The sequence below is a fragment of the Crocuta crocuta genome, unplaced genomic scaffold (assembly GCF_008692635.1).
Source record: "Crocuta crocuta isolate KB4526 unplaced genomic scaffold, BGI_CrCroc_1.0 scaffold221, whole genome shotgun sequence".
Classification (NCBI taxonomy): Eukaryota; Metazoa; Chordata; class Mammalia; order Carnivora; family Hyaenidae; genus Crocuta; species Crocuta crocuta.
The window spans coordinates 1279555-1297910 of NW_027528610.1; the positions used below are offsets into that span (position 1 = coordinate 1279555).

At 53.4% G+C, this 18356-nt stretch overlaps 1 protein-coding gene across 1 annotated transcript in view; it reads left to right on the forward strand.

Annotated features, from left to right (window-relative positions):
• Positions 1-18356, forward strand: part of LOC144223924 (glycoprotein Xg-like) — a 26675-nt gene that overhangs the window by 4719 nt on the left and 3600 nt on the right. The window contains exons 2-9 of the mRNA XM_077754716.1: positions 1024-1065; positions 1610-1633; positions 2664-2726; positions 4310-4372; positions 6444-6506; positions 7980-8042; positions 16534-16575; positions 18196-18231. Of these exons, the coding sequence (XP_077610842.1) occupies positions 1024-1065; positions 1610-1633; positions 2664-2726; positions 4310-4372; positions 6444-6506; positions 7980-8042; positions 16534-16575; positions 18196-18231 (396 nt within the window). The remainder of the gene's footprint in view (positions 1-1023; positions 1066-1609; positions 1634-2663; positions 2727-4309; positions 4373-6443; positions 6507-7979; positions 8043-16533; positions 16576-18195; positions 18232-18356) is intronic.

Below are 18356 nucleotides of genomic sequence, written 5' to 3' on the forward strand. Positions count from 1 at the left end.
GGGGAGGTGGCCCGGTTTGGGGACGGGTTTGGGGACAGGGGTGCAGAGCGACAGGACCCTGTGGGCGGGGCCTCCGTTGCACGTCCGTCTGTCCCTCCGTCCAAGAGGGAAGGGAAATGGGCAGCAGTTCTGGGCACACGTTTCCCCGGAGCGCATTTCCTGAGCTACAAAGCAGGGGTGAGGTCGGCTCCGGGGGCGGGGGGCGTGTCCCCAAGTTAGTGCAATGCAAGGACCAGGCCCCCCGGAAACCTTCGGATCCCAGTTTGCAGACCAGGGGACGAAGCGTCTGGCAGCAGCGTGAAAGGAAGGGCCACTGGGGGGGCGGGGAGGGGAGGGGAGGGGCCTCACTGCCTTTTTGTTCCCCGTGTGGCCCCATCCAACGTTGTCGTTTCTGTCCCTTAACAGGAGGCAGTGTGTCTGGTGTGTTCCGTGTAGCTGCGTACGTATCGCGGTGTTACCTTCTCAAGAGCAAATCGGCACCTTCCAAACAGCTCGCAGACCACTGCCTCCAGGAAGCCCTCCGGGAGGGCTCACACGGGCGCCTGTGTTTGGTCCCTGGGGCAGCCTGACCCTCCCCGCAGGGCTGATCCCGTTCCCGTTCCCCCTTGGCAGGGGCCGTAGACTTGTGGGGCCCCTCGTCCCCTAGCCGGCACCCAGCAGCCTTTGCAGAATGCGTGGACCCTTCACGGGTTTCCAGAACATTCCAGGGTTCGTTCTGCACGGCCGCTGGAGGCAGCTGAGATCCCGGGAGGCTTTCTTTCTCCCTTCACAAGGCGACGGGACAATAACCTTCCTTAGGACGTGTGTTGCGCCGAGAGGCATCGAGTGGCGGGAAAGAGCACATAGTCATTTGACAAAGGCGACCCTGCGCGGGGCTCACCGTGGGGTGCCCTTTGCACTGAGGCCCCCGAGGGGCTTGGGAAACGGATGGGGCAGACAGAGGGCAGCAGCCAGGAGCCAGGAACGACCCCCTCCCCCCATGTCTCATGTCCCCTGCGACTCACGTTCTCTGTGTCCCCCCAGGTCAGCATGACTTCGATTTGGCCGACGCCCTCGATGACCCCGGTGAGTGACCGTATTTCTCGGCGGCTTTGGTTCTGGGGTCTGGCCGGCCTCCCGCCTCCTCCGGGAAGGCAGGGGATCCGGCTCCTGGGGCTGCAGACCCGGTCTGTCTGTCTCTGAAAAGGGAATCAACACGCTTAAAAATAAAGACAGAGACAAACTCCCTGTGATGCATCCGTCCGGGATGTTCCCCGAGGACGGACACTAACGGCCGGGGAGCAGGTGTGTGAGGTGTGAGGTCAGCAAAACACCCCTTCACCTCTGCAAAGTCCTTACGTCCTAGTGAGCCAAGATGACCCCTCAAGGAATTTACTCCCCACGCACAACCCCAGCCGGCTCTCGGGGAAGATGGGAGGTGCGGGTTGTAAGCGCGTTTCCTTCCTTTTTCCTTTTCTTCCCCATCCTAAGTACAAATTGGAAATTGTATCCAAAGCACGTAAGATTCAGTGCCTTGAGATTTTCCGTTTCTATTAGGAAGTGAACGATTCCTTGAGCTGTGGATAAATGCTCGATGTTCATTCAATTTGTTTTCTCTCTTTGTTCACAGAACCCACAAAGAAGCCAAGCTCGGGTGAGTGGCCATGAGGCCGGCCAGGAGTTATGCCAACCTGGGAGTCTGGGCTGTTTGTGGGGGGCTGCTGGGGGCGCAAACGGGGTGCAGACGGTCAAGGCAAAGCCGTCGTTGGGGCGGTGCAGATCGAAGCCTCAGGGAGTCTCACCACATCCCTACCAGGAGAACTAGAATCAAAATACGTAAAATAGCGAGTGTGGGTGTGCAGGTGGAGAAATCAGAGCCCCCGCCCTCCTGACTCCGTGCACGTGCTGGGGGCAATGGAAGATGCTGAGGGCACCGTGGAAAATACTGTGGCCTCAAAACAATAGCTAAAAACAAAATTTCCCTGGAATCCAGAAACACCACTCCTAGGTGTAGACGGCAAGAGCTGAACACGGGGCGTCCAGCAAACGTGGAGTGCACATCCACAGCGCTGTGATCACATAGCAAGAAGGTGGTGGTAACCTAATGCTCGTGGAGGGAGGAGAGACGGGTGGGGGCAGGGATGGGTACATGGTGGATGGATGGGTGGGTGGATGGATGGTTGGTTGGACAGGTTGACGGATGGATATATGGATAGATAGTTGGATGGATGGGTGGGTGGATGCATGTGTGGATGGATGGATGAACGGACAGATTGGTAGATGGGTGGGTGGATGGAGGGATGGATGGATAGTTGGATGGGTGGATGGGTGGATTGACAGGTGGACGGATGGATGGATGGATGGATGATGGATGGATGGATAGATGGATGATGCATGGAGGGATGAGTGGATGGTTGGGTTTGTGTGTGTCTGTGTGTGTGTTTGTGTGTTGCACGAGCATGTGTGCATGCGCCCAGATGGGGTTTTTCTTTACGTTCTATTTTTGAGACTTTTACATTGAGAGGCTCTGGAAGGTTCCACTGGTCTGTGACCATCTAGGACACATGGGCAGCAGGTGTGAGGGACCCGGGGCATCTAGTGCCGTGTTGATGCTCCTGTGTCACAGGCTGCTGCTGACAGTGGCTACTTTTCTCTGCTAACGTGCACTGTCGTTTTCCCCTCAGGTATCTACCCCAAGCCGAGGCCCCCCTACCCACCCCAGCCGGGCATGCCCGACAACAGTGGAGGTAAGTCGTGTGCTCCCTCAGGGTCCTCCGCACGCTGCTTGGACAGAGCCTGCTTTGTCTTCCTGGTGGGTTTCCTCAGCTGTCTTTGAAATGGGGAACGGCTCTCCCTCTGCAGGAAACCGCCTCACACTTCCAAGCAGGGGGGGTGGAAGGTTGACCCCGCATCACGCATTTCATTCCTGTTCTCTGACTGCTGCAAAATAGGGTGTGCTTGGTGGATACTGTACATTGTTGTGATGCATTTTTAATTAGGCTGAGGACAAGTTCCTCTTTTACATGTTTGCACGGTTCCGAATGATGCAGCCCCGAAAAAACCCACCCGTGTGTGCTCTGTATTGTATGTCATTTATCCTCCGTGTCTGTGGAGCTTCAAACGCTTGGAAGACGAGCTTCCCGTAGATTTCTTTAAAAAATTTTTAAGTGAAAGGAAACACTGGCGGACAACATTGGTAAACTCCTTAGCAATCAGAAAGTGCTGAAAACCTAAAAGCAGACCAGGCAGGGCTGAAATGAAGCACGGCTACGTGAAGGGCTTCCAGAAGCAGTCCCAGAATCCCTTTCTGATGCTGAGCTAGATAGAAATTTATATTCTCCCAGGAGGGGTCACTCAATGTCTAGACGAGGGTCCAAGGAAGGCGTTACCTAGTTGAAAAGCAACAGTAACACCCATGGCCTCAGTTAACAAGTGCACACGTCACCATTTACCCTTGCCTTCTAAAAATTTGTCTAGTATTAACACTCCAAGTGCAAGACCCTTTCCTCCAACTTACTCCCCCAGGAATTTACTTCAAAAATTTTTTAAATGTTTTATTTTTAACTTATTTTTTTTAATATTTATTTTTGAGAGAGAGGCAGAATGTGAGCAGGTGAGAGGTGCAGAGAGAGGGAGACTGAGAATCTGAATCAGTAAAATGTTTTTATTAATTTTTGATGGATAGAGCATGAGCTGGGGAGGGGAAGAAAGAGAGGGAGACACAGAATTGGAAGCAGGCTCCAGGCTCTGAGCTGTCACCATGGAGACCAACACGGGGCTTGAACCCACAAACCCTGAGATGATCATGACCTGAGCCAAAGTTGGATGCTTAACCACCCAGGCGCTCCTCCACCCGGAAGCTAATACCAGTCCTAGGTATAGACCAGCAGCATGATTCACAATAGCAAAAGGTTGGCGATATGCTAGTGTCCATGGAAAGAGGAAGGAATAGGTGGGTGGATGGATGGTGGTGTGGGGAATGGGTGGATTATTGAATGGACGGATGGATGGATGAATGGATGGACGTATGGATGGACGAATGGATGGTTGGATGGATAGATTGGTGGTTGAGTGTGTGTGTGTGTGTGTGTGTGTGTGCGCGCGCGCGCATACGCAAACGCCCAGATGGGGTTTTTCTTTATGTTCTAGTCTTGAGATTTTTACTTCGAGAGGCTCAGGTAGGGCCACTGGTCTGTGACCATCTAGGACACATGGGCAGCAGGTGTGAGGGACCCGGGGCATCTAGTGCTGTGTTGATGCTCCTGTGTCGCAGGCTGCTGCTGACAGTGGCTACTTTTCTCTGCTAAACGTGCACTGTTTTTCCCTGCAGGTATCTACCCCAAGCCGAGGCCCCCCTACCACCCCCAGCCGGGCATGCCCGACAACAGTGGAGGTAAGTCGTGTGCTCCCTCAGGGTCCTCCGCACGCTGCTTGGACAGAGCCTGCTTTGTGTTCCTTCCTCGTCTGCTTTTGAAATGGGGAACGGCTCTCCCTCTGCAAGAAACTGCCTCACACTCCCAAGCAGGGGGCTGGAAGGTGACCCCGCACCACGCATTTCATTCCCTGTTGCTCTGACTGCTGCAAAATAGGTCTGCCTGACGGATACTGTACGTTATTGTGATGCATTTTCAATTAGGCNCAAGCAGGGGGAGCTGGAAAGTTGAACGCGCATCACGCATTTCATTCCATGTTTCTATAACTGCTGCAAAAATGGGTCTTCTTGGTGGATACTGTACGTTATTGTGATGCTTTTTTAATTAGGCTGAGGACAAGTTCCTCTTTCACATGTTTACACGGTTCCAAATGTTGCGGCCCCGAAAAAGCCCACGTGTGTGTGCTGTGTATTGTATGTCATCTATCCTCCGTGTCTGTGGGGTTTCAAATGTTTGGAAGACAAGCTTCCTGTAGATTTCTTTAAAAAAAATGTAAGTGAAAAGAAACATTGATGCAGAACATTGGTAAACTCCTTAGCAATCACGAAGTGCTGAAAACCTAAAAACAAGACCAAGCAGTGCTGAATGAAGCAGGGCTAAGGGAAGGGCTTCCAGAAGTGGCCCCAGAGTCCCACTCTGGTGCTGACCTGGATAGAAATTTATCTCTTCCCAGGCGGGGGGTCGCTAAACACTGGGACGAGGTTCCAAGGAAGGTATTACCCAATTGAAAAGCAACAAACAGTAACACCTGCAGCCTCAGTTAACAGGTGCTCACATGACCATTTACTCTTCCTTTTAAAAATTTCTGGGGGCGCCTGGGTGGCTTAGTCGGTTAAGCGTCCGACTTTCGCTTAGGTCATGATCTCACGGTTTGTGGGTTCGAGCCCCGTGTCGGGCCCTGTGCTGACTGCCGGCTCAGAGCCTGGAGCCTGTTTCAGTCCGTGACTCCCTCTCTCTCTGACCCTCCCCTGCTCACGCTGTCTCTCTCTCTCTCCTAGAAATAAATAAAAAATATTAAACAAAAAATTTCTGTCCCGTATTAACATGTCCAAGTTTGTGATCCTTTTCTACAACTAATTCCTCTTGGAATTCACTTCTTTAAAATGTTTTCAAAATGTTTTTATTTATTATTGAGAGAGAGAGAGAGAGAGAGGGAGCATGAGCTGGTGAGGGGCACAAAGAGATGGAGACACAGAATCGGAAGCAGGCTCCAGGCTCTGAGCTCTCTGCACAGAGGCCAACACGGGGTTCAAACCCATGAACACTGAGATCATGACCTGAGCCAAAGTTGGACACTTAACAGACTGAGCCACCCAGGCGCCCCTCCACCCAGAAGGCAATATCATCCTAGGTATAGACCAGCAGCATGATTCACCAATAGTAAAAAGTTGGTGATTGGCTAATTTCTATGGAGGGAGTGAGGGATGGGTGGTTGCATGGATGGTTGGATGGTTGGATGAGTGGATTTTTGGATGGATGATGGGTGGCCAGATGGTTGGGTGGTGGATGGGTTAATGGATGGGTGGATGGATGCATGCATCCCTGTATAGTTGTTGGATGGATGGATGGATGGATGGATGGAAGGATGGATGGATGGATGGATGGGTGGATGGATGGATGGATGGGTGGGTGGGTAGAAGGATGGATGATGGATGGGTGGATGATTGGGTGGGTGGATTGAAGATGGATGGATGAATGAATGGATGGATGACGGTTGGATGGGTGTATGGATGGATGAATGAGTGAATGATGGATGGAGAGATGGGTGGTTGTGTGTGTGTGTGAATGTGTGTGTATGTGTGTGTGTGTTTGTGTGCATGTGCCTATGTGGGGTTTTTCTTAGTTCTACTTTTGAAATTTTTACACCGAGAGGCTCAGGTAGGGTCCACTGGTCTGTGACCATCTAGGACACATGGGCAGCAGGTGTGAGGGACCTGGGGCATCTAGTGCCGTGTTGATGCTCCTGTGTCACAGGCTGCTGCTGACAGTGGCTACTTTTCTCTGCTAAACGTGCACTGTTTTTCCCTGCAGGTATGTACCCCAAGCCGAGGCCCCCCTACCACCCCCAGCCGGGCATGCCCGACAACAGTGGAGGTAAGTCGTGTGCTCCCTCAGGGTCCTCCGCACGCTGCTTGGACAGAGCCTGCTTTGTCTTCCTGGTGGGTTTCCTCTGCTGCCTTTGAAATGGGGAGCGGCTCTCCCTCTGCAGGAAACCGCCTCACACTTCCAAGCAGGGGGGTGGAAGGTTGACCCCGCATCACGCACTTCATTCCCTGTTGCTCTGACTGCTGCAAAATAGGTCTGCCTGACGGATACTGTACGTTATTGTGATGCATTTTCAATTAGGCTGAGGACAAGTTCCTCTTTCACATGTTTGCACGGTTCCAAATGATGCGGCCCCGAAAAAGCCCACCTGTGTGTGCTGTGTATTGTATGTCATCTATCCTCCACTCAGTGGGGTTTCAAATGCTTGGGAGACGTTGTTCCCATAGATTTGTTTTAAAAAAATTAACTGAAAGGAAACAATGACAGTCAACATTGATAAACTCCTTAGCAATCACAAAGTGCTGAAAACCTAAAAGCATACCAGGCGGGGCCGAATGAAGCAGGGCTAAGCAAAAGGCTTCCAGAAGCAGTCGCAGAGTCCCATTCTGGTGCTGAGATGGATAGAAATTTATCTCCTCCCAGGAGCGGCCACTAAATGTCTAGACAAGGGTCCAAGGAAGCCGTTACCTAACTGAAAAGCAACAGTCACCCCCGCGTCCTCAGTTAACGAGTGCTCACACCACCATTTGCCCTTGCCTTTTAAGAATTTCTGTCCAATATTAACACTCCAAGCTCAAGACCCTTTCCTCCAACTTATTCCTCCTAGAATTTATTTTTTAAAACTATTTTTTAATGTTTTTATTTTTTAATATTTATTTTTGAGAGAGAGAGAGACAGAACATGAGCTGGTGAGAAGCGCAGAGAGAGGGAGACCAAGAATCTGAAGCAGTAAATTGTTTTTATTAAATTTTGAGGGATAGAGCAAGAGCGGGTAAGGGGAGGAAAGAGAGGGAGACACAGAATCAGAAGCAGCTCCAGGCTCTGAGCTGTCAACACAGAGCCCGACGCAGGTCCAGAACCTAGAAACCCTGAGATCATGACCTGAGTCAAAGTTGGACACTTATCTGACTGAGCCGCCCAGGTGCTCCTCCACCCAGGAGGCAATACCATCCTAGGTATAGACCAGCAGCATGATTCACCAATAGCAAAAATTGGTGATAGGCCAATGTCCACGGAGGGTGTGAGGGATGGGCGGGTGGATGGATGCATGTGTGTGTGTGTGTGTGTGTGTGTGTGTGTGTGCGCGTGAGCCCAGTTGGGGTTCTTCTTTAAATTCTACGTTTGAGATTTTTACATCGAGAGGCTCTGGAAGGTTCCACTGGTCTGTGACCTTCTATGACACATGGGCAGCAGGTGTGAGGGACCTGGGGCATCTATTGCCGTGTTGACGTTCCTGTGTCACAGGCTGCTGCTGACAGTGGCTACTTTTCTCTGCAAAATGTGCACTGTTTTTCCCTGCAGGTATGTACCCCAAGCCGAGGCCCCCCTACCACCCCCAGCCGGGCATGCCCGACAACAGTGGAGGTAAGTCGTGTGCTCCCTCAGGGTCCTCCGCACGCTGCTTGGACAGAGCCTGCTTTGTCTTCCTGGTGGGTTTCCTCTGCTGCCTTTGAAATGGGGAGTGGCTCTCCCTCTGCAGGAAACCCCCTCACACTTCCAAGCAGGGGGGTGGAAGGTTGACCCCGCATCACGCATTTCATTCCCTGTTCTCTGACTGCTGCAAAATAGGTCTGCCTGACGGATACTGTACGTTATTGTGATGCATTTTTAATTAGGCTGAGGACAAGTTCCTCTTTCATATGTTTGTATGGTTCCGAACGATGTGGCCCCGAAAAAGCCCACCTGTGGGTGCCGTGTGTCGTATATCATTTATCCTCCGTGTCTGTGGGGTTTCCATCGCTTGGGAGACGAGCTTCCCGTAGATTTCTTTAAAAAAATTAAGTGAAAGGTACATTGATGGAAAACAGTGGTAAAGTCCTTAGCAATCACAAAGTACTGAAAACCTAAAAGCAGACCAGGCAGGGCTGAATGAAGCAGGCTTCCAGAAGCAGTCCCAGAGTCCCATTCTGGTGCTGAGCTGGATAGAAATTTATCTCCTCCCAGGACGGGGTCACTCAACCTTGGAATGAGGGTCCAAGGAAGCCGTTACCCACTGGAAAGCAAGAGTGACACCCACAGCCTCAGTTAAAGTGTGTTCACATCACTGTTTTCCCTTCCTTTTAAAAATCTCTGTCCAGTATTCATACCTCCAAGTGCATGATTCTCCAACTTATTCCTCCTGGAATTTACTTAAAAATTTTTTTAATTTTTAAATATTTTATTTATTTTGAAGTTTGAGAGAGAGAGAGAGACAGACAGAGCGTGTCGGGGTACAAAGAGAGGAGAGAGAGAGAATCGGAAGGAATAAAATGTTCTTATTTATTTTGGAGAGAAAGAGACAGCGTGAGCAGGGGAGGGTTAGAGAGAGAGGGAGACCCAGAATCCGAAGCAGCTGCAGGCTCCGAGCTGTCAGCACAGAGCCCGACGCGGGGCTCAAACCCACGAACCATGCGATCATGACCTGAGCCGAAGTCGGACGCTTCACCGACTGAGCCCCCCCAGGCGCCCCTGGAAATCACGTGTCCAATCTTCTCCCACGAGGAAAGCATGGGAGTCCCTCACGGAAAGTGTTTCCTTCTCTGTGTTGGGGAAGCGGGGGGGTTAAGTGTATGTGATGAGCCAGCAGGACGGGGTGAGTCACCAGCACCCCGGGGAAGGGAAGGGCGAGGCCCAGGGTGGGCGGGGACCCTGTGACTCAGACCGCCAGCTGCGGGTGCCATCTGGAATCCGTTTTCTCGCTCTGCTGAAACTCCGCGCACGCACAAAACCACGGGGTGAGCTGAGGTCGTGGACAACACGGTGATGGCGGCCGGCCGGCCGTGTGGCAGCANGAGGTCGTGGACAACACGGTGATGGCCTCCGGCCGGCCGTGTAGCAGCCGACCGTGCCCTGCGCTCGCATGCTCGGCCCGGCGCACCTGGGGCTCAGGTGTGCGTCCGTCCAGAAGGAACACCGGTCGTTGGCAGCAGTGCTGAAAGTCCCCAGGCTGTGGGCTGTTCCGGAACATTCTGTGGAAAAATGCAGCCGAGCACAGATAAGCCACGTTGGGAAAGAGCTTCCAGACGGAATGTTCTGGGGTTTTCTGCAAGGGGCCACCTGCTTTGATGCGTGGCCTCCGGGGGATTTCTCGGGGCTCCTGACGCAGTGGGAAGGAGCTGGGGGTGCTCAGGTTGAGTAGGGGCCCGTGAAGCGGGCGGCGGGCTTCTCTGACACGGGGAGGCGGGACGACCTCAGACTGTCCTGTGCACACACCGGGCCGTCGCTGCTCCTCGGCCCCCACCCCCGGGCTCCTCACGTCTACACCCACCCCTTCCAGGGCCGCTGGGTCCGCTGTCTGAAGCTGGCATCTGAGCCCAGGAGCGGGGGCTGCACGCTGGCTCGCAGGTAACCAGGACGGGGCCACGGATGCCTTCTGCCCCCCCCACCCCACGTCGGTACTTGATGCCCTAAGTGAACGACCTCAGGGCGCGACTCTGCAAATGGGCTCCTTAACGAGGGAAAATGCAGTTATTAGGGTGGGTTCTGGTCCCGTAAGACCCGCGCCCTTCAAAGAGGAGATCAGGACGCGGACTCCCACAGCGAGACGACCACGTGACGACATGGGGAGACCACAGATCTGCAGGCCAAGAACGGGGGCCTAGGAGGACCCAGGCTCACCCCTGCCTGCATCTCAGACCCCCGGCCTCGGCCCTGCCTGGACCTCAGACCCCCGGCCTCGGCCCTGCCTGGACCTCAGACCCCCGGCCTCGGCCCTGCCTGGACCTCAGACCCCCGGCCTCGGCCCTGCCTGGACCTCAGACCCCCGGCCTCGGCCCTGCCTGGACCTCAGACCCCCGGCCTCGGCCCTGCCTGGACCTCAGACCCCCGGCCTCGGCCCTGCCTGGACCTCAGACCCCCGGCCTCGGCCCTGCCTGGACCTCAGACCCCCGGCCTCACTCCTGCCTGGACCTCAGACCCTCGGCCTCACCCCTACCTGGATGTCAGACCCCCAGCCTCGGACCTGCCTGGATTTCAGAGTCCCGGCCTCGGCCCTGCCTGGACCTCAGACTCCCAGCCTCACCCCGGCCTGGACCTCAGACCCCCGGCCTCAGCCCTGCCTGGACCTCAGACCCCCGGCCTCGGCCCTGCCTTGACCTCAGACCCCCAGCCTCGGCCCTGCCTGGACCTCAGACCCCCAGCCTCACTCCTACCTGGACCTCAGACCCTCAGCCTCACCCCTACCTGGATGTCAGACCCCCAGCCTCGGACCTGCCTGGACCTCAGACTCCCAGCCTCACCCCGGCCTGGACCTCAGACCCCCAGCCTCAGCCCTGCCTGGATCTCAGACTCCCAGCCTCACCCCAACTGGATCTCACACTCCCGGCCTCACCCCTGCCTGGACCTCAGACCCCCGGCCTCGGCCCTGCCTGGATCTCACACTCCCAGCCTCACCCCTGCCTGGACCTCAGACCCCCGGCCTCAGGACCTGGGGTGTCGGAGGTGGAACACGTGTCGCCTCAGCCCCCTCGTTTGCGGTATTTGGATGACGAATGTGCGAAGTTACTACAGAAACTGTGCCAAACTTCAGAGGAATCGCTTCCGTCCATGAACACACCCGTTTCTACACGTCGGCACCTCGCAGTTCCTCTTTCGAAGAGCCGCTGCTTCAGCCACCGGAGGCCTGGGGGCTGGGAGGAGGGGTCCCCGGAAGCCCTGCCCGTCGACCCGCTGGCTGTGCGGGGGCTCTGGGCCCAGTGAGGGCGGCGCAAGGGCCTCACTGCTCCCCTGAACCCGCCCACTGTGCTCGACAGGCATGGACCCCAGGCCGCCCCCGCACCCGCAGCCCCTCCCCTCCACACCCCTGCTGCCCCCCAACCTCTGGCGTGGGGCGCAGTGACCTCCTAGTTAGGAGGGTCCCTGATCCAGGCTGCTCTCCGCCCACACGTATTTCCCGAGACGCCCCGTTTAAGCAAAGCCCAAGGGTCGTCACGAGTCCCCGAGAGCAGGGAACGCCTTTCCCGGGGGCCTCACCGCTCTGGGCGGGCGTTGCCGATGGAGAAATCGTTGCAGACAGAAGTCAGAGAAGCCTCGACATGCCTTTTCCGTGTCACAGTTTCATCAACGTGAGCGCTTACTATGTGCTTGCACGTAGGAACGCCCATGTGTTTAATTGAGCACCTACTATATGCTTGCACAGAGGAGCTCTCGGGCCTTTAATTGAGCACTTATGATGTGCTTGCACGGACAGACTAAAAACTGTTTAACTCAGCTCTTAACGATGGGCTTGTACAGAGAAACTCCAAAGTATTTAACTGAGCACTTACTGTGTACTTATCTGGAGGAACTCTTCCGTGTTTAGCCGAGTGCTTACTATGTGCTTTCATGGAGAACTACAAACTGTTTCATTAAGCACTTACTATGTGCTTGCAGGGAAGAACTCCCAGGTGTTTAGTAGAGCACTTACCGTGTGCTTGCATGAAGAAACTTAGTACTTTATAATTGAGCACTTACTATGTACTTGCAGGGAGAAAGTCTCTAGTGTTTAACTGAGCACTTACTCTGTGCTTGCATGGAAAAACTAAAAGCTGTTTAGCTGAGCACTTACTATGTGCTTGCAGGGAAGAACTCCCAGGTGTGTAAGTGAGCGCTTACTCTGTGCGTGCACAGAGGAACTCCAAAGCGTTTTGCTGAGCACTTACTCTGTGCTTGCAAGGAAGATCTTTCGGTTGTTTAACTGAGCACTTACTATGTGCTTGGTCAGAGGGACTCTAAAGCATTCAGTTGAGCACTTACTGTGTGCCTGCAGGGAAAAACTAAAAGCTGTTTTTTAAGTGAGCGCTTAGTATGTGCTTGTATGGAGGGACTGCCAAGTGTTTAGTTGCGCGCTCACTGTGTGCCCAGCTTGGTGTTGTGCATGGGGCTGTGTCGTCACCGAGCGAACGGGCGCGCCTGCAGCGTGCCGGGCGCAGAAACGCATGGACGCGTCTGTGTGGGGTGTGGGGTGCCGCGCAGGGCGGCGGCAGGGAGGGCAGAGGGCATGTGCAAGGGTCCTGGGGTCGGCGCTTCCTGTGTGGGGTGTGGCGGGCCACGCGGGGCGGCGGCAGGGAGGGCAGAGGGCATGTGCAAGGGTCCTGGGGTCGGCGCTTCCTGTGTGGGGTGTGGCGGGCCACGCGGGGCGGCGGCAGGGAGGGCAGAGGGCATGTGCAAGGGTCCTGGGGTCGGCGCTTCCTGTGTGGGGTGTGGCGGGCCACGCGGGGCGGCGGCAGGGAGGGCAGAGGGCATGTGCAAGGGTCCTGGGGTCGGCGCTTCCTGTGTGGGGTGTGGCGGGCCACGCGGGGCGGCGGCAGGGAGGGCAGAGGGCATGTGCAAGGGTCCTGGGGTCGGCGCTTCCTGTGTGGGGTGTGGCGGGCCACGCGGGGCGGCGGCAGGGAGGGCAGAGGGCATGTGCAAGGGTCCTGGGGTCGGCGCTTCNCCGGGCGGGGGTGCGGGGTGCGGGGTGCGGGGCGTGTCCTCCAGAGCGCCCGGAAGTGGGTCCCCGCACTTGGGCCAGCCCGGAAACGGGCGGCTTCCCCCCGAAAGTGGTGTGTACTGCTGTGTAGACATGTGCGCGAGCGTGTCCGTGTGCACCTGTGCGTGTTCACACTTCCCGGCCCTGCGCGTACGTGTGCACACGTGCCTTTATACGTGCGCTCCGCTCAGTCTGCACCGCACCGTGACGTGTGCGGGGGTCCTGTGCGCACGCGACTCTAGATCGTTATTCCGCATGCGCCCCTGCAGCTACGTATAGCGTTTACGTGCGTCAGTCCCCGTCCCTGGGAGTCCCGTTATGTATATTCACGTGTACACGTGCTCATATGAAAGTCTCTCTGTATACACCCTGTATATGCACATGTGCGTATTTTTATGTCTCTATTTATAGATCCCTTTATGTATATTCGCATGTGGACGTGCACATATGAGAGTCTCTCTGTATACACCCTGTATATGCGCATGTGCGTATTTTTACGTCTCTATTTATAGATCCCTTTATGTATATTCGCATGTGGACGTGCAGATATGAGAGTCTCTCTGTATACACCCTGTGTATGCGCATGTGCGTATTTTTACGTCTTTATTTATAGATCCCTTTATGTATATTCGCATGTACACGTGCACATATGAAAGTCTCTCTGTATACACCCTGTGTATGCGCATGTGCGTATTTTAATGTCTTTATAGATCCCTTTATATATATTCACATATACACGTGCACATAGGAAAGTCTCTCTGTATACACCCTGTATATGCGCATGTGCATATTTTTACTCTTTAGTATAGATCCCTTTATGTATGTTCACATATACACCTTTATATACATAAGTCCCTGCATATGTCTCTTTGCCTATATATCCCATTATATATATTTACATATTCACCGTTATGTGCATAAGTACCTGCATATCCTTATTTACGTGTACAAGCTTTTATATATATTTACATATACACATATCTTTGTAAGTCTTTGTATATTTATTTATGTATACACCCCTCTATATGTGCATGTACATATTTTTATGTCTTTATTTATATGTTCCTTTATATATATTTAAGTATACACCTTTATATAAAGTCCTTTTTTGTCTTTCTTTATGTATATATCCCGTTATGTACATCTATATATACAACTTTATGTACATATGTGTCTCTAAATCTTTATGCATACATCCCTTTATGTAAATATACAGCTTTATATACACATGTATATATTTATATTTATATGTACACACATATACATGTAAGTTTCTTTATTTATATATATACACCCCTATATATGTGCATGTACATATTTTTATATCTTTATTTAAATGTCCCTTTATATATATTTACATATACACCTTTACTACATAAGTCCCTGCATATTGTTTTATATATATTTACATATAAAGTCTGTGTCTTTATTTCTGTATACAACCCTATATGTGCATATACATGTTTTTATATCTTTACTTATGTATATATAATTTTATATATATTTACATAAACACACTTATATATGAATGTTTCTATTTACCTTTATGTATATATACGTTTATATACATATGCATATATTTACATATCTTTATATTTATTACATATCCTTTTAAATTATTTATATATACACCTTTATATGTATATGTACATATTTATGCATCTCTGCATATACACCTTTTATAAATACATATGTATGTGTATACATACATGCTTATATATACGGTGTGTATATATTTTCCTTTATATATGTTTCGTATATGTTTATATTTATGTATATATATTTGTACGTGCATGATTATAGATACCCTTTATAACATTACATTTGTACACGCTTTGACATATGTATACATGTATTTATATATACACACACAGCGTTATATACTTGTGTATGTATTTTGAGTATATTTATATATATCCCTTTATATATAGGGATATTCCCATATAGGTTTATTGTATATGTATCTTCATGTATATTTATATAGCTTTATATACACACACGTATACTTTTATATGTGTATGTATTACATATGTAGTCTTAGATACATATACCTATATTTGTGTATATGTGTGCGTATCGGTGAGTATACATATGTAGATACTTATATTTCTGCATATATCTGTATATCTATGCACACCCTCTCTCACACACACACACACATCCACACGTGCGTGTACAACAATCGTGCAGTGTTTTCTGTGTAAGCGGAAGGCGAACCCCTTCATAGAAATTTCCGCAAGTCAGTGAAAGCAGGCTCCCTACGGGAGACCGACCGGTGCCGCGTGTGTGCTCGGGGGGTAACGTGTGAGGCTCTGGTGCACGTCTGTGAGGGGAGTAGGGACCAGGTCGTGTGGACAGCACGATGCACACACGCACCTTTTGTGCGGGGTTCGAACGCCGTGAGCAAATCCCTTTGCGCCGTGCTTACCGTGGTGACCCCACGGTGATAGTCAGCGTAGCGTGTAATTCAGAGCCTGATGCTGGGGACCGGCCTCCGGGCCTCCTTCTCACACGGTGACCTGCGTCTGGGCCTCTGGTCCTGCCCAGCCGTGTCTGCAGGGAGGGCACCCGCCTGCCCTCTGACGGCTCAGGCCTTTCTTGTGGTTTTGATGTTTTAAAATATCTGTTTATTTTTGAGACAGCGTGAGCAGGGGAGGGTCAGAGCGAGAGGAGAGTCAGAATGCAAACAGGCTCCAGGCTCCGAGCTGTCAGCACAGAGCCCGACGCGGGGCTCGAACCCAGAGACCTTGAGGTCATGACCTGAGCCGAAGTCAGATGCTCAACCGCCTGAGCCCCAGGCGCCCCTATAGACACCGTATTTTCACAAGCAGCCACGGGGGGCTGGTAGTGTGGGACACCCCTCGCCCTGCAGGCCGGGGCCGCGCCCTCATCTGGGGAGGCGTTACCCTTGCACACCCTCTGAAGACAAGGATCCCGTGAGAGCCTGTTTTTTCGTCTTTGCTGGATTCACGGAGAGAAAGAGGTGACTGGGCTGAGCCGCAAGCCTCCCTGGAGCCCTAAGAATGTCCCCGTTTCCCGCAGGAAAGGGGTCAGGACCCTGAGCAGACACTGGCATTTCTCAGGACCTTGAGAGCCAGCTGTCAGCCTTGGGGCCGAGCAGCCTGAGCTCCTGGGTGGGGCCCGGCCGCCTGCCTGGAGGCGGCAGCGCCTCTTTGCGTGTCCTGTCCTCACGCAGGACCGTGCGAAAATCAGTGGCCTGGTCCTCACGACCTCATTTTACCTTCATTTTGGACCTGGTTCCCTCTAAAGGGCCACCAGCCAACACACTCCCGCCCTGGGGTCCGGGGAGCCCAGGGCTGCGGCCTGAACTTGGGGACATCTTGCTTCGGGCCCGCTGGTGTTCTCACTGCTGCCATGGAAGCTTCCAGAATGTTCTCCTCCGTTTCACGTGCTCTCTCTGTCCGGCAGGTGGAGGGCGCTCTAGACCCCACTCTTACGGAAACAACTATGGTAAAGGAGTTGTGTTGCACACGCTGTGGGAGGCGGAGCTGCCCTCGGGGACTAACAGCCGTGTGTGTGCTGGCCGGAGGTGTGTCGTGTTGTGTCCCGTGTGCACGCGGGTCACCAGCGGGGTCTAACACGTGTGCTTTCCTTGTCAGTGAAGCTGCTTCCCTTTCTGGCGAGGGAGTGAGCTCGTCTGCAGTTCGTAGTATGTGTGTGTGTGTACATGCATGTGTGTGCATCAGTGTGCATGTGTGTGGAGCTGTGCACGTGCACGTGTGTGTGGAGCTGTGCGTGTGCACCTGTGTGGAGCTGTGCACGTGCACGTGTGTGTGGAAATGTGGGGGGCACATGTGCGGGTGTCTGGAGCTCTGCGTGTGCACGTGTATGAAACCGTGTGCGTGGAGCTGTGCATGTACACGTGTGTGTGTGGAGGTGTGCGGTGTGTGCTCTTGTATGCATGTGGAGGGGTGTGTGCATGTGGAAGTGTGCGTGCACGTATATGGAGGTGTGTGTACATGCATGTGTGTGCATCGGTGTACATGTGCATCAGTGTACATGTCTGCACGTGTGTGGAGCTGTGTGTGTGCACGTGTGTGTGGAAATGTGTGTGTGTAGGTGCGCATGTGAGGGTGTCTGGAGCTGTGTGTGTGCACATGTGTGGATCTTTGCGCTTGCACGTGTGCGTGTGGAGGTGTGCGCTCTTGTGTGCATGTGGAGGTGTGCGCGTGCACATGTGTGGAGCTGTGTGTGCACGTGTTTGGAGGTGTGTGTGCATGTGGAGGTATGTGCATGCATGTGTGTGCCTGTGCACGTGTGTGGAGGTGTATATGCATGGTGGAGGTGTGTGTACACGTGTATGGAGGTGCGTGCATGTGGAGGTGTGAATGCATGTGTGTGGCGGTGTGGGTGTGCACGTGTGTGGAGGTGTGTATTCATGTGGAGGTGTGCATGCACGTGTGTGGCAGTGAACATGTGTGGAGGTGTGCGTGCGCACGTGTGTGGCAGAGTGCGTGCGCGTGTGTGGAGTGTGTGCACGTGTGTGGAGGTGTGTATGCATGGTGGAGGTATGTGTGGAGGTGTGCGTGTGCACGTGTCTGGAGGTGTGCACCTGTGTGGAGGTGTGTATTCATGTGGAGGTGTGCGTGTGCACGTGTGTGGCGAAGTGCGTGCACGTGTGTGGAAGTGTGCACATGCGTGGAGGTGTGTGTGCATGTGTGTGGCGGTGTGCGTGTGCACGTGTGTGGAGGACTGTGTGCACGTGCGTGGAGGTGTGTTCATGGTGGAGGTGTGTGTGCACGTGTGTGGCGGTGTGCGTGTGCACGTGTGTGGTTTGCACGTGTGTGGAGGTGTGTGTGCACGTGTGTGGAGGTGTGCACTGCGTGCACGCTTACAGCGGTTTGTGTGTGCATACGCATGAATGTGTGACCTCACGTCCGTTGCACACGTACGTGCGCGTGCACATCCCCGCCCCTCTTCGCTGAGCGCGCGCGCGCCCGCGGGGGGACGGGTCCCGCCATCCGGGTCTTGTGTGCGGCGCCCAGAGCTGCGAGCGCAGCGGGTCGCAGCGCCCGGCGGACCGAGGTGGGAACAGACACGTGACCGTGTGCCCTTCTCCCTCCGTTGCAGGCGGAGGCGGACACGACACCTACGGGAACCAGCAAGGTAAGGGGCCGGGGACCCGCCCCCCGAAGTGTCAGGAAACCGTCACAGCGCGTCGTGGGGCGGGCGCAGAACCCTTTCGTCTAGCTCCTCATTCGGAGCTGCTCTGTTGATGCACTTTCTCGTGC